The sequence below is a fragment of the Saimiri boliviensis genome, chromosome 2 (genome assembly GCF_048565385.1).
Source record: "Saimiri boliviensis isolate mSaiBol1 chromosome 2, mSaiBol1.pri, whole genome shotgun sequence".
Lineage (NCBI taxonomy): Eukaryota > Metazoa > Chordata > Mammalia > Primates > Cebidae > Saimiri > Saimiri boliviensis.
This window is the reverse complement of record NC_133450.1, coordinates 160,282,590-160,297,121: the sequence shown is the minus strand read 5'-3', so window position 1 is coordinate 160,297,121 and position 14,532 is coordinate 160,282,590. Positions and strand designations below refer to the sequence as shown.

The 14,532-nt window shown below is 41.4% G+C and overlaps 1 protein-coding gene across 1 annotated transcript in view; it reads left to right on the top strand.

Annotated features, from left to right (window-relative positions):
• Positions 1–14,532, top strand: part of GLDC (glycine decarboxylase) — a 117,623-nt gene that overhangs the window by 52,653 nt on the left and 50,438 nt on the right. Inside the window, exons 9-11 of the mRNA XM_003928172.4 lie at positions 8,948–9,053; positions 11,542–11,681; positions 12,275–12,355. Coding sequence (XP_003928221.1) covers positions 8,948–9,053; positions 11,542–11,681; positions 12,275–12,355 — 327 coding nt within the window. The remainder of the gene's footprint in view (positions 1–8,947; positions 9,054–11,541; positions 11,682–12,274; positions 12,356–14,532) is intronic.

The following is a 14,532-nucleotide window of genomic DNA, read 5'->3' as shown; positions in this document are numbered from 1 at the left end:
CTGTCTCCCTGGATTTGCCTATTCTGAGTATTTCAAATAAATGGGATCATACAGTATGTGACCTTTTGTACGTGGCTTCTTTGCACAAGGTTTTCAAGGTTCATCTATATTGTAGCATGAATGTGTGCTTAATTATTTTCCATGGCTGAGTAGTATCCCATTGTTTGGACATACCACATTTTGTTTATCCATTCATCAATAGGTAAACATTTGAGGTGTTTTAAATAAGGCTGCTCTGAACATTTCTGTGTAAATTTTTGTGTGAATGTAGTGTTTTCAGTTCTCTTGGATATATTCCTAGCAATAGAATTGCTGGGTCATAAGATAATTCTACGTTTAACTTTTTTGAGGAACTTCCAAACATTTTCCAAAGTGGCTGATTATTTTGCTTTTCTACCAGCAGCATATGAATATCCTAATTTCTTCTTTTTCACCAATGCTTGTTATTGCCTATCTTTTGGTTATAGCCATCCTATTGGATGTGAAGTGATAATCTCGTTGTGGTTTTGATTTGCATTTCCCCAATAACTAATGTTTTTCAGCATTCATTAGGTTTTGATGCTTTTAAGTACCTTAATTGTGTTGTTATTATTTAATTATTTTAGAGACAGGGTCTTGCTATGTTCCCCTTGCTGGTCTTGAACTCCTGGGCTAAAGCAATCCTCTTACCTTAGCCTCCTAAAGTGTTGGGATTACAGGTGTGAGACCAGCCTATTATATTTTTAAGTTTGTCCCAATTATGAAAGAAATTGTCATTTTAAATTATTTTATTAATTTTTTATTATTGGTCTCTATTTTAGTTTCTTGGTTGTTCTTTTGATATTCTAATGCTCTTTGAAGTTTTAAAAAGTGGTTTTATGCTTCTCATCAATTTGTTGTTCAGCCATGTGATATAGTCTCCTAATTGTGGAAGGAGTCATCTCTGGATTTAAAAGGGAAATGAACCAATCTCTACAATGTGGTGGTGGAGGCTTCTGGGGCATTCTGTGAATGTCAGGCCTGTGTTTCTGTTCCCCAGCTACACAGTCATGAGCATTTGGGCACAGTGTGTTACACATTCTTTACCACTCCCTTGCATACTCCACAGCGGTAAAGTTCTATGGAATTTCTGTATTTATTTCTGATTGTCATAAGGGGTCCACAAGACTGTTTACACTTTGTATAGGACTTTTAGTACAAGAACGTCTATTTCTGTGTTTTCTGATGTCTCTTTTTCCTCATTTACTTCATTGTCTGCTGACTTCACCTTCTGGCATCTTTGGAAACTGTTTCTTATTTTGCATTGGCTTCGTAGAGATTTCCTCTAGTAGTCTAGCAGAACAAAGATGTACCAAACAAAATGGACCCAGTATGGAACATCATTCAACTGTTTTTATTATTTTTATTTTTATTTTTTTTTTTTGAGACGGAGTTTCGCTCTTGTTACCCAGGCTGGAGTGCAATGGCGCGATCTTGGCTCACCGCAACCTCCGCCTCCTGGGTTCAGGCAATTCTCCTGCCTCAGCCTCCTGAGTAGCTGAGATTACAAGCACGCGCCACCATGCCCAGCTAATTTTTTGTGTTTTTAGTAGAGACAGGGTTTCACCATGTTGACCAGGATGGTCTTGATCTCTTGACCTCGTGATCCACCCGCCTCGGCCTCCCAAAGTGCTGGGATTACAGGCTTGAGCCACCGTGCCCGGCCTATTTTTATTTTTTTATTGCATTTTAGGTTTTGGGGTACATGTGAAGAACAAGCAAGATTGTTGCATAGGTACACACATGGCAGTGTGATTTGCTGCCTTCCTCCCCTTCACCTATATCTGGCATTTCTACCCATGCTATCTCTCCCCAACTCCCCACCCCCTGCTGTCCCTCCCCTGTTGACCCCCAACAGACCCCAGTGTGTGATGCTCCCCTCCCTGTGTCCATGTGTTCTCATGGTTCAACACCCACCTATGAGTGAGAACATGCGGCGTTTGATTTTCTGTTTCTGTGTCAGTTTGCTGAGAATGATGGTTCCCAGGTTCATCCATGTCCCTACAAAGGACATGAACTCATCGTTTTTGATGGCTTTGCATAATATTCCATGGTGTATAGGGCCACATTTTCCCTGTCCAGTCTATCATCGATGGGCATTTGGGTTGGTTCCAGGTCTTTGCTATTGTGAACAGTGCTGCAGTGAACATTCGTGTGCATGCGTCCTTATAGTAGAAGGATTTATAATCCTTTGGTATATACCCAGTAATGGGATTGCTGGGTCAAATGGAATTTCTATTTCTAGGTCCTTGAGGAATCACCACACTGTCTTCCACAATAGTTGAACTAATTTGCACTCCCACCAACAGTGTAAAAGTGTTCCTATTTCTCCACATCCTCTCCAGCATCTGTTGTCTCCAGATTTTTTAATGATCGCCATTCTAACTCGCGTGAGATGGTATCTCAACGTAGTTTTGATTTGCATTTCTCTAATGACCAGTGATGATGAGCATTTTTTCATGTTTGTTGGCCTCATGTATGTCTTCTTTTGTAAAGCGTCTGTTCATATCCTTCGCCCACTTTTGAATGGGCTTGTTTGTTTGTTTTTCTTGTAAATCTGTTTTAGTTCTTTGTAAATTCTGGATATCAGCCCTTTGTCAGATGGGTAGACTGCAAAAATTTTTTCCCATTCTGTTGGTTGCTGATTCACTCTAATGACTGTTTCTTTTACCGTGCAGAAGCTGTGGAGTTTGATGAGGTTCCATTTGTCTATTTTGGCTTTTGTTGCCAATGCCTTTGGTGTTTTAGTCATGACGTCCTTGCCTATGACTATGTCCTAGATGGTTTTGCCCAGGTTTTCTTCTAGGGTTTTTATGGTGTTAGGTCTTAAGTTTAAGTCTTTAGTCCATGTGGAGTTAATTTTAGTGTAAGGTGTCAGGAAGGGGTCCAGTTTCTGCTTTCTGCACATGGCTAGCCAGTTTTCCCAACACCATTTATTAAACAGAGACTCTTTTCCCCAGTGCTTGTTTTTGTCAGGTTTGTCAAAAATCAGATGGTTGTAGATGTGTTGTGTTGCTTCCGAGGCCTCTGTTCTGTTCCATTGGTCTACATCTCTGTTTTGGTACCAGTACGATGGTGTGTTGATCACTTGTAGTATAGTTTGAAGTCCGGTAGTGTGATGCCTCCAGCTTTATTCTTTTTGCTTAGAATTGACTTGGCTATGTGGGCTCTCTTTTGGTTCCATATGAAGTTTAAGGTGGGTTTTTTTCCAGTTCTATGAAGAAGGTCATTGGTAGCTTGTTGGGGATAGTGTTGAATTTGTAAATTACTTTGGGCAATATGGCCATTTTCTTAATATTGATTCTTCCTAACCATGAACATGGAATGTTTCTCCATCTGTTTGTGTCCTCTCTTATTTCGTTGAGCAGTGGTTTGTAGTTCTCCTTGAACAGGTCCTTTATGTTCCTCATTAGTTGTATTCCTAGGTATTTTATTCTCTTTATAGCAATTGTGAATGGCAGTTTGTTCTTGATTTGGCTCTCTTTAAGTCTGTTATTGGTGTATAGGAATGCTTGTGATTTTTGCACATTGAATTTGTATCCTGAGACTTTGCTGAAGTTGCTTATCAGTTCCAGGAGATTTTGGGCTGAGATGATGGGGTCTTCTAGATATATAATCATGTTATCTGCAAATAGAGACAATTTGACTTCCTCCTTTCCTATTTGAATACCCTTTATTTCTTTTTCTTGCCTGATTGCTCTGGCTAGGACTTCCAATACTATATTGAATAGGAGTGGTGAGAGAGGGCATCCTTATCTAGTGCCAGATTTCAAAGGGAATGCTTCCAGTTTTGCCCATTCAGTAGGATATTGACTGTTGGTTTGTCATAAATAGCTCTTATTATTTTGAGATATGTTCTGTCAATACCTAGTTTATTGAGGGTTTTTAGCATAAAGGCTGTTGAATTTTGTCAAAGGCCTTCTCCGCATCAGTGAAGATAATCATGTTGTTTTTGTCTTTGGTTCTGTTTATGTGGTGAATTACGTTTATAAACTTGCGTACGTTCAACCAGCCTTGCATCCCCAGGCTGAAGCCTACTTGATTATGGTGAATAAGCTTTTTGATGTGCTGTTGCAGTCAGTTTGCCAGAATTTTATTGAAGATTTTTGCATCTATGTTCATCATGGATATTGGGCTGAAGTTTTCTTTTCTTGCTGAGTCTCTGCCAGGTTTTGGTATCAAGATGATGTTGGTCTCATAAAATGTTTTGGGAAGGATTCCCTCTTTTTGGGTTGTCTGGAATAGTTTCAGAAGGAATGGTACCAGCTACTCTTTGTATGTCTGGTAGAATTCGGCTGTGAACCCATCTGGACCTGGGCTTTTTTTTGGGTGGCAGGCTCTTAATTGCTGCCTCAACTTCAGACCTTTTTATTGGTCTATTCAGGGTTTTGACTTCTTCCTGGTTTAGGCTTGGGAGGATGCAAGTGTCTAGGAATTTATCCATTTCTTCCAGGTTTACTGGTTTATGTGCAAAAAGTTTTTTTGTAATAATCTCTGATGGTTTGTATTTCTGTGGAATCTGTGGTGATAGCCCCTTTATCATATTTTATTGCATCTATTTGATTATTCTCTCTTTTCTTTTTTAGTAATCTGGCTAGTGGTCTATTTTGTTGATCTTTTCAAAAAACAAGCTCCTGGATTTATTGATTTTTTTTTGAAGGGATTTTTGTGTCTCTATCTCCTTTAGTTCTGCTCTGATCTTAGTTATTTCTTGTTTTCTGCTAGGTTTTGAGTTTTTTTGATCTTGCTCCCCTAGCTCTTTCAATTTTGATGATAGGGTGTCAACTTTTGATCTCTCCTTGCTTCTCATGTGGGCATTTATTGCTATATATTTTCCTCTAGAGACTGCTTAAATGTGTCCCAGAGATTCTGGTATGTTTTGTCTTCGTTCTTGTTGGTTTCGAAGAACATCTTTATGTCTGCCTTCATTTCATTGTTTATCTAGTCAACATTTAAGAGCCAGTTGTTCAGTTTACATGAAGCTGTGTGGTTCTGAGTTAGTTTCTGAATTCTGAGTTCTAACTTGATTGCACTGAGGTCTGAGAGACTGTTGGTTAGGATTTCTGCTCTTTTGCATTTGCTGAGGAGTGATTTACTTCCAATTATATGGTCAATTTTAGAGTAGGTGTGATGTGGTGCTGAGAAGAATGTACATTCTGTGGATTTGGGGTGGAGAGTTCTGTAAATGTCTTTTAGGTTTGCTTGTTCCAGGTCTGAGTTCAAGTTCTGGATATCCTTGTTAAGTTTCTGTCTGGTTAATCTGTCTAATATTGACAATGGGGTGTTAAAGTCTCCCACTATTATTGTGTGGGAGTCTAAGTCTCTTTGCAAGTCATTAACAACTTGCCTTATGTATCTGGGTGCTTCCTCTATTGGGTGCGTGTATATTTAGGATCGTTAGCCCTTGTTGCATTGATCCTTTTACCATTACGTAATGTCCTTCTTTGTCTCTTTTGATCTTTGTTGGTTTAAAGTCAAAATTATTTTATCAGAGACTAGAATTGCAATTCCTGCTTTTTTGTGCTCTCAATTTGCTTGGTAAATCTTTCTCCATCCCTTTATTTTGAGCCTTTGTGTATCCCTGCATGTGAGATGGGTTTCCTGGATACAGCAAATGGATGCGTTTTGGCTTTTTATCCAATTTGCCAGTCTGTTTCTTTTGGTTGGGACATTTAGCCCATTTACATTTAGGGTTAATATTGTTATGTGTGAATTTGATCCTGCCATTTTGATGCTAGCTGGCTGTTCTGCCCATTAGTTGATGCAGTTTCTTCATTGTGTTGATGCTTTTTACCATTTGGTATGTTTTTGGAGTGGCCATTACTGGTTATTCCTTTCTATGTTTAGTGTGTTTTTCAGGAGCTCTTGTAAAGCAGGCCTGGTGGTGATGAAATCTCTGAGTACTTGCTTGTTTGCAAAGGATTTTATTTTTCCTTCGCTTATGAAGCTTGATTTGGCTGGATATGACATTCTGGGTTGAAAATTCTTTTCTTTAAGGATATTGAATATTGGCCCCCACTCTCTTCTGGCTTGTAGGGTTTCTGCTGAGAGATCTGCTGTGAGTCTAATGGGCTTCCTTTTTTGGGTAACCTGACCTTTCTCTTTGGCTGCCCTTAGCATTTTCTCCTTCATTTCAATGCTGTTGAGTCTGATGATTAAGTGCCTTGCTGTTGCTCTTCTTGAGGAATATCTCTGTGGTGTTCTCTGTATTTCCTGGACGTGAATATTGGCCTGCCTTGCTAGGTTGGGGAAGTTCTCCTGGATAATACCCTGAAGAGTATTTTCCAGCTTGGATTCATTCTCTCAGTCACATTCAGGTACACCTATCAAACGTCGATTAGGTCTTTTTACATAATCCCATATTTCTTGGAGACTTTGTTCATTCCTTTTTACCCTTTTTTCTCTAAGCTTGCCTTCTCGTTTTATTGAACTGAGTTGATCTTTGACCTCTCATATCCTTTCTTCTGCTTGGTCAATTCAGCTGTTGAAACTAGTGTATGCTTCATGAAGTTCTCATGTTGTGTTTTTCAGCTCCATCAATTCAATTATATTCTTCTCTAAGTTGTTTATTCTTATTAGCATTTCATCAAATCTTCTTTCAGGGTTCTTAGTTTCTTTGTATTGGGTTACAACATGTTCTTTTAGCTCACAGAAGTTTCTTATTACCCACCTTCTGAAGCCTGATTCTGTCCATTCATCACACTCCTTCTCCATCCAGCCTTGTTCCCTTGCTGGTGAGGAGTTGTGATCCCTTGTAGGAGGAGAGGTGTTCTGGTTTTGGGTGTTTTCATCCTTTTTGTGCTGGTTTGTTCCCATCTTTGTGGATATATCCATCTGTTGTCTTTGTAGTAGTTGACTCTCAGATTGGGTCTTTGAGTGGACGTCCCGTTTGTTGATGATAAAGTTATTTCTTTCTGTTTCTTAGTTTTCCTTCTAACAGTCTGTCCCCTCTGCTGTAGGACTGCTGAGGTCCACTCCAGGCCCTACTTGCCTGGGGATCACCTCTAGTGGCTGCAGAACAATAAGGGTTGCTGCCAGTTGCTTCTTCTGCTATCTTTGTCCCAGAAAGATACCTGCCAGATGTCAGTCTGAGCTCTACTTTATGAGGTGACTCTTTGGATATACAGGGGTCAGGGAGCTGCTTGAGGAGACAGTCTGTCCTTTATAGGAACTCAAGCGCTGAGCTGTGAGCTCCATTGTTCATTCAGAGCTGCTGGGCAAGTACATTTAAGTTTGCTACAGCAGAACTCATAAACCCCTCCTTTTTTTTCCCCCAGGTGTTCTGTCCTGGGGAGTTAGGGCTTTATTCATGAGTTTCTGTTGTGCTGCTGCCTTTTATCAGGGCTGCCCTGCCCAGCGAGGAGGCAGCCTAGTCACTGTCTGCCTGCAGAGGCTTTGCTGAGCTGCTCTGGCCTCCACCCAGCTGCCGTGTGAACTTCCCTGCAGTCCTGTTTATACAGGTGTAGTTAGAACTGTCTCACCAATGGCGGACTGTCTCTGTAATGGCGGGCTGACTCGGCAATGGCAAACTACCTCCATAGTGGTGGACTGCCTCGGTAATGGCAGACACCCCTCCCCCACAGAGCCAGACCATCCCAGGTTCAGCTTGCTGTGAAACTCTCAATCCAGAGCATTTCTGATTGCTGTTTTTTTGTGGGGTTGGGACCAGCTGAGCTTGATCACCTGGCTCCCTGCCTCAGAGCCCCCCCACCTTTTTTTTTTTCAGTTGAACAGTTGACTCTGTTTCCCAGGTGTTCCAGCCACCTATTGAAAAGGCACCGGGATCTGTGTGATTTCCTGTGTGGTGACCCACTGTGCTGGCTGAAACAACCACACTGAGATTTGTGGCACTTTTTTGCCCAAGTATCTCCTGGCCTGGCTCCCTGTTTCAGTCCCCTTTTTAGCAGACCAATTCTGTCTCCCATTCATCAGCTAAAATGGCGCCCAGGCTTGTGTATTTTATATGGAGAACCATCTGGCTTGGGTGCCAGCAAAACAGCCACGCAGGCGAAAACAGCAGTGCCAGCCCAAACAGCCGGATATACAGACTATCTGATGGTAGTCTGATCTTGGGGCTCCTCCACCTTGGAATCTCCTGGTCTGTGGGCAATAAAAATCTGTCTGGAAATGCGGCGTCCAGTCACCCTCCACGCTTTTGCTGGGAGCTGCAATCCTGAGCTGCTCCTAATCATCAATCTTCCATTCAACTGTAGTTTTCAGAGATAGGGTTTTACATTGTCAACTGGGCTGGAGTCCGTTCCGTGATGCAATCACAGGTGACTGTAACCTCGAAATCCTTGGTTCAAGTGATCCATCTCAGCTTCTGGAGTCACTGGGACCACAGTTGTGCACCACCCCACTCCCAGCTGAGTTGCACATTTCCATTTTGGCCAGTCCTTTGCCACAGATTCTACATTCAACCATGGCTGGCAGAAGTTCAGCCTCTAGTGTTTTATTTACGGTTTTAGGAGAATTTTATTCCTGAAGTCCTTGGATGTTTGTACATTGCTTGTTCCTTTTTATTCTTGAAGAACTGCCCAGTTGAGTGTAAAATTCTCAGATCTCACTTTTTCTCCCTGAAGTCTTTATTGCTTCACTGATATTGCTTCTTAATGTCTGATGGTAGTCTGATCTTTGCCCTTAAGGGTGACATGCTTGTGTTGCATGGATGAAGCCCTTTGTAATAGTCAAATGTGAAGGTTTAGTATAGTAGTAACTCCAGGGTGTCTTGGAGGCCATTTCCCTCCACATAGTTGGGCAAGTTATATACTAATTGTCCCCAACTATCAAAGAATGTAGGAAATCTGATCACCTTGTTTTGTCCCTGTCTTCAGTTCTGGCATCCCAAGTCAGGTAATTACTCCCTCCCGCTAATTGTCCTCCATCACGTGATTCTTTAAATGATCCTTTAAATGTTCTTATCCTTTAGGCCCTCTTGGCGAATATGGCTGCCATGTTTGCAATCTACCATGGTTCCCGTGGGCTGGAGCATATTGCCAGGAGGGTACATAATGCCACTTTGATTTTGTCAGAAGGTGAGTTGGTAATCTGTCTAAAACATTTGGGCGTAATAAAACTGATAAAGTAGAGTAAGTAAAATTGAAAACATTTTATGTCCAATACTATTTGCAAAATTAAAAGTCAAATGAGAAACCAGGAAAGGTACTTTCAACATCTATGGGTATTTTGTTATTGTTGTTGTTCTTTTTCTTTCTTTCTTCCTTTTTTTTTTTTTTTTTTTGGAGTCTTGCTGTGTCGCCAGGCTGGAGTGCAGTGCCATGATCTCTGCTCACTGCAACCTCTGCCTTCTGGTTTCAAGCAATTCTCCTGCCTCAGCCTCCTGAGTGGTTGGGATTATAGGTGCCCGCCACCAAGCCTGGCTAATTTTTGTATTTATAGTAGAGACAGGGTTTCACCATGTTGGCCAGGCTGGTCTCGAACTCCTGACCTCATTATCCACCCGACTTGGCCTCCCAAAGTTCTGGGATTACAGGTGTGAGCCACACTGTGTTTTTTTTTTTCTTTTTTTTCTTTTTTTTTTGATCCAGAGTTTCGTTCGTTACCCAGGCTGGAGTGTAATGGCGCGATCTCGGCTCACCGCAACCTCCACCTCCTGGGTTCAAGCAATTCTCCTGCCTCAGCCTCCCGAGTAGCTGGGACTACAGGCATGCACCACCATGCCCAGCTAATTTTTTTTTGTATTTTTAGTAGAGATGGGGTTTCACCATGTTGACCAGAATGATCTCGTTCTCTTGACCTCGTGATCCACCTGCCTCGGCCTCCCAAAGTGCTGGGATTACAGGCATGAGCCACCGCGTCTGGCCCACACTGTGATATTTTTAATATTCAGAACTCTTACTCTCCCACTAGCCCCAAACATAAGAAAGATGAATTCCCTAATATTAAAATGGGCAAAGAACTTTAAATGTAATTTTAAAAGAAATCTGTATAGAAACAAAGGGCCAATGGACATATATAAAATTTTAGCCTTGCTATTAATCAAAGAAATATAAAATAAAGCAATAAAATAGTGTTTATCCCATTACACTGGCAATCAGAAGAATGCTGTTGTTTAGTGAGTTGGACATGGTGACTTGTGTCTGTAATCTCAGCTACTCTGGAGTCTGAGCCAGGAGGATTGCTTGAGGCCAGTAGTTTAAGACCAGCCTGGGCAAGTGAGATTCATCTCTATAAAAAAATTAAAATAGGCCAGGCACGATGGCTCTTTCTTGTAATCCCAGCACTTTGGGAAGCTAGAGCGGATGGATTACAAGGTCAGGAGTTTAAGACCAGTCTGACCAATGTGGTGAAACTACATCTCTACTAAAAATACAAGAATTAGTATGGTGGCACCTGCCTGTAGTCCCAGCTACTCTGGAGGCTGAGGCAGGAGAATCGCTTGAACCTAGGAGGCAGAGGTTGCAATGAGCCAAGATCGCTCCACTGCACTCCATCCTGAGCAACAGACTGAGACTCTGTCTCCAAAAAAAAAAAAAAAAAAAAAAAAAAGAAGTGATTAAATCATGGTACATCTATATGTTTGACTATTATGTAGCTGTTAAAAATGATTTAAGACAGTGATCTATAGGAAAGCATAGATGAGACCAGGTGTAGTGGTTCACACCTATAATACCCTCATTTTGGGAGGCTAGGTGAAAGGATTGCTTGAGTCCAGGAGTTCAAGGCCAACCTGAGCAACATGGCAAGATCCCTTTCTTCAAAAAATTTAAAAAATTAGTGGCTGGGTATGGTGGCATGGGCCTGTGATCCCAGTTACTTGGGAGGTGAGGCAAGAGGATTTCTTGAGCTTGAGCCCAGGAATTTGAAAATGCAATCAGCTATGATCATGCTCCTGCATTTCAGACTGGGCAACAGAGTGAGACCCTATCTGTTAAAAAAAAAAAGGTACAATGAAATATAAATATATATCTGATAGTTCCTGCTTCCCCATTTCTTGAGATATAATACACCAAAATACAAGCAGTAATGTAATTTTTATGGAGATTTTCCTTACTCTTTTATATGTATTTCATAATTTTCTATAGCATAATAATAAGCAGGTTTAGTTTTTTTTCTGAGATGGAGTTTCACTCTTGTTACCCAGGCTGGAGTGCAATGGCGCGATCTCGGCTCACTGCAACCTCCGCCTCCTGGGTTCAGGCAATTCTCCTGTCTCAGCCTCCCGAGTAGCTGGGATTACAGGCACGCACCACCATGCCCAGCTAATTTTTTTTTATTTTTAGTAGAGACGGGGTTTCACCATGTTGACCAGGATGGTCTCGATCTCTTGACCTCGTGATCCACCCGCCTCGGCCTCCCAAAGTGCTGGGATTACAGGCATGAGCCACCGCGCCCGGCTTTTTTTTTTTTTTTTTTTTTTTTAAAAAAAAAAGCAATCACCAAAACACTGCCCAGGACCAGCAACAGAGTCTAGTAGAATTTATCTCTTTATTACTCTGACATGTCAATGGCTGAGGAGTAGGTTTCAATATCGGAGATTGGGGGCTTTCCCATCTTGTCTAGGTCTCAAGCGAGCAGGGCATCAACTCCAGCATGACCTGTTCTTTGACACCTTGAAGATTCAGTGTGGCTGCTCAGTGAAGGAGGTGTTAGGCAGGGCTGCTCAGCGGCAGATCAATTTTCGGCTCTTTGAGGATGGCACAGTAAGTCAAGTTTTCAGTATTTTTATCAGTTCTTCAAATTCTCACATCCTTTCTCATTAAAAGCTTTCCTCTTTGTTTTTAAAAATTCAAAGAAAACTTTAGGCACAGTCTATTTTTTCATAAACCAGTTTTATTTACAATATGCAATACTCTAATCTTTTCAGTAAAGGATCATTCACCCTTTGCTTTCTTTTAGACTTTTTGTTTTCATATGTGGGACTGAAATGCATATATTTTGCTTATAATACTCTCTTCACAGTATGACTGATAGTTTAAGATAAAGGCTCTGATAACTGATAGGGTAGTGTAGGTTATGGGGAGAAAAAGATAAGCATGTCTAGCTCTAACAGGAGCGTCCTGCAACCATGGAACGTTAGAGTTCACGGGTGGCTGGATAAACTCCCAGCCATGTGAAGCCTGGGACTGATCCAGCCACGTTCTTCTAGGCATTAGCTTGGATATAATGGTACCCTGTTATGTTGGAATGATGGGATTTTGTTTAGCACCATCTCCCCTTTGACCTCTCTTGGGATTCCTCCACTGATCTTGCAATTTAGAGTTGATGTTTTCCATTTTTGGTTTTGTTTCTGTAGCTTGGTATTTCTCTTGATGAAACAGTCAATGAAAAAGATCTGGACGACTTGTTGTGGATCTTTGGTTGTGAGTCATCTGCAGTAAGTAAAATAAAAACATGCATTCCTTGTCATGACTATTAGAGATGGTAGCAAAGGTAGCTTATCCTCTGAATGTGAGGGAGAAGGGACCCAAATGGGACATTGGTAGCTTGCTGTTAAAATTACTCCGCTGACTGTCCCTTGTTAGTCACTGCTGACAGCTGGAGGTCACTACTCTAGGGCTCCAGCCAGTATTATGCAGCTAGGCTAGTTGGAAAGATTGTTAATGGTGCTTAATTGAAACTGCCTCTAATACAAAGATTCAAGACGTTGGCATCTTGGTTATGTGATTCATTGGAAAATTATGATATGCATTTAATACATATCTATTGAGGACTCAATATGTGCCAGGTGCTATGCTAGGCCCTGAGGATACAGTGGTGAATTAGACATGCTTTCTGTCCTCATGGAGCTTACAGTTTCTTAGGGATTCAGACAAACAAGCTCAAGATTAGAATCCAGGTGGGTGATGTGTGAAGATGTTCTGGGAATTCACAGATGAGCACCTTACCAACACGATGAGCAGGAGTTATCTAGACCAAGATGGCACAATGAAGGGAAAGGAAGAAGGGTCTGAGTGTACTGGATGCTGGACAAAGCAGTCACAAAGGCTGGGAGAGCAGGTACATGAAAGCTATACGCAGTTCAGTGTAATGACTTGCTTTCTAAAATAATGAAGTAGCAGGGACAAGCAAGAGAAGAGTTACCATTTCATGGCCTGAGAGTGAAAGAGAGCAAACAGTAGCTGCCTAGGCCCGTGTCAAGGAGCTAATCACAGCAGACTATAGCCTGGTGTGTATTAATCATGAAGTAAATATTTGTTGAATGGATCAATTAAAGGAAGTAGAAATACCTTCAAGAGTGCTGAGTGGTGTTGTCTTGGTTATCTGTGTCCTCTTTGAGAGACGACTTCAAAGGATTATGCCAGATAACATTCATAAATCATCAAAGAAGCATCACAACATTCTCTTTCAAACTTCAGTTAATAAGCAGGACTCAGCTCCTTCTCTGTGGAACTCTGCACTAAATTTAATCACAGATATTTGGTTAATGCATTTGAGAAATGTTTCTGGAGCATCACTAAGGGGTCAAGAGGGCCATTGTTTTAGTTCATTTGCATTGTATAAAGGAATGCAAATGAGGCCAAGTAATTTACAAAGAAAAGAGGTTTATTTGGCTCACAGTTCTGCAGGCTGTGCTGTGCAAGAAGCATCTGCTTCTGGTAAGGGTTTCTGGAAGCTTCCTCTCTTGGAGAAAGTGGAAGGGGAGCAGGCATTCATGGTGAGAGAGAAAGGAAAAGAGAAAGGAGGGAGATGTCAGGCTCTTTTTAACAATTACTTCTCATCAATTCTCATGGGAACTAGAAGGGTGAGAACTCACTTATTACTGTGAAAAGACAGCACCAAGCCCATCTTCAACATTGGGGATCACATTTCACCCTGAGATCTGGCAGGGACAAATATTCAATCTGTATTAGCTGTATTATTAGCCTGGGGAGGAATGAGGATCAAGCCATGTATTCATTATATATTCTGGATATTCAACCTTTATCAGATACATGACTTACACATATTTTCTTCCATTCTTTGGGTAGTCTCTTAACTTTCTTGATAATGTTCTTTGAGGCACACACATTTTAAATTTTATTGAAATTCAATGTGTCTAATTTTTTTGTATATTTATTGTTTATTCCTTTGGTGTCACATTTAAGAAACCATTGCCAGATTGAAGGTCATGCAGATCTGCCCATAGATTTTCTTCTAAGATTTAGTAGTTTTAGCTTTTAAGTTTATAGCTTCGGCCAGACACAGTGGGTCATGCCTATAATCCCAGCACTTTGGGAAGCCAAGGCAGGCACATTGCTTGAGGCCAGGAGTTCATGACCAGCCTGGGCAGCATGGTGAAACCCCATCTCCAGAAAAATCCAAAAATTAGCCAGGCATGGTGGCATGTGCCTGTAGCCCCAGCTACTCAGGACGCTGAGGCAGGAGGATCAAGCCCAGTAGACCGAGGCTACAGTGAGTCGAGATTGTTGTGTCACTGTACTCCAACCTGGGTGCCAGAGCAAGACCCTGTCTTGAAAAATAATAAATAAAATGATATATTTGATCCATTTTGAGTGCTTTGTGGCCCAGCCATTCAGAAGCCTGCATGTCCACACATAGCTCTAGATACAT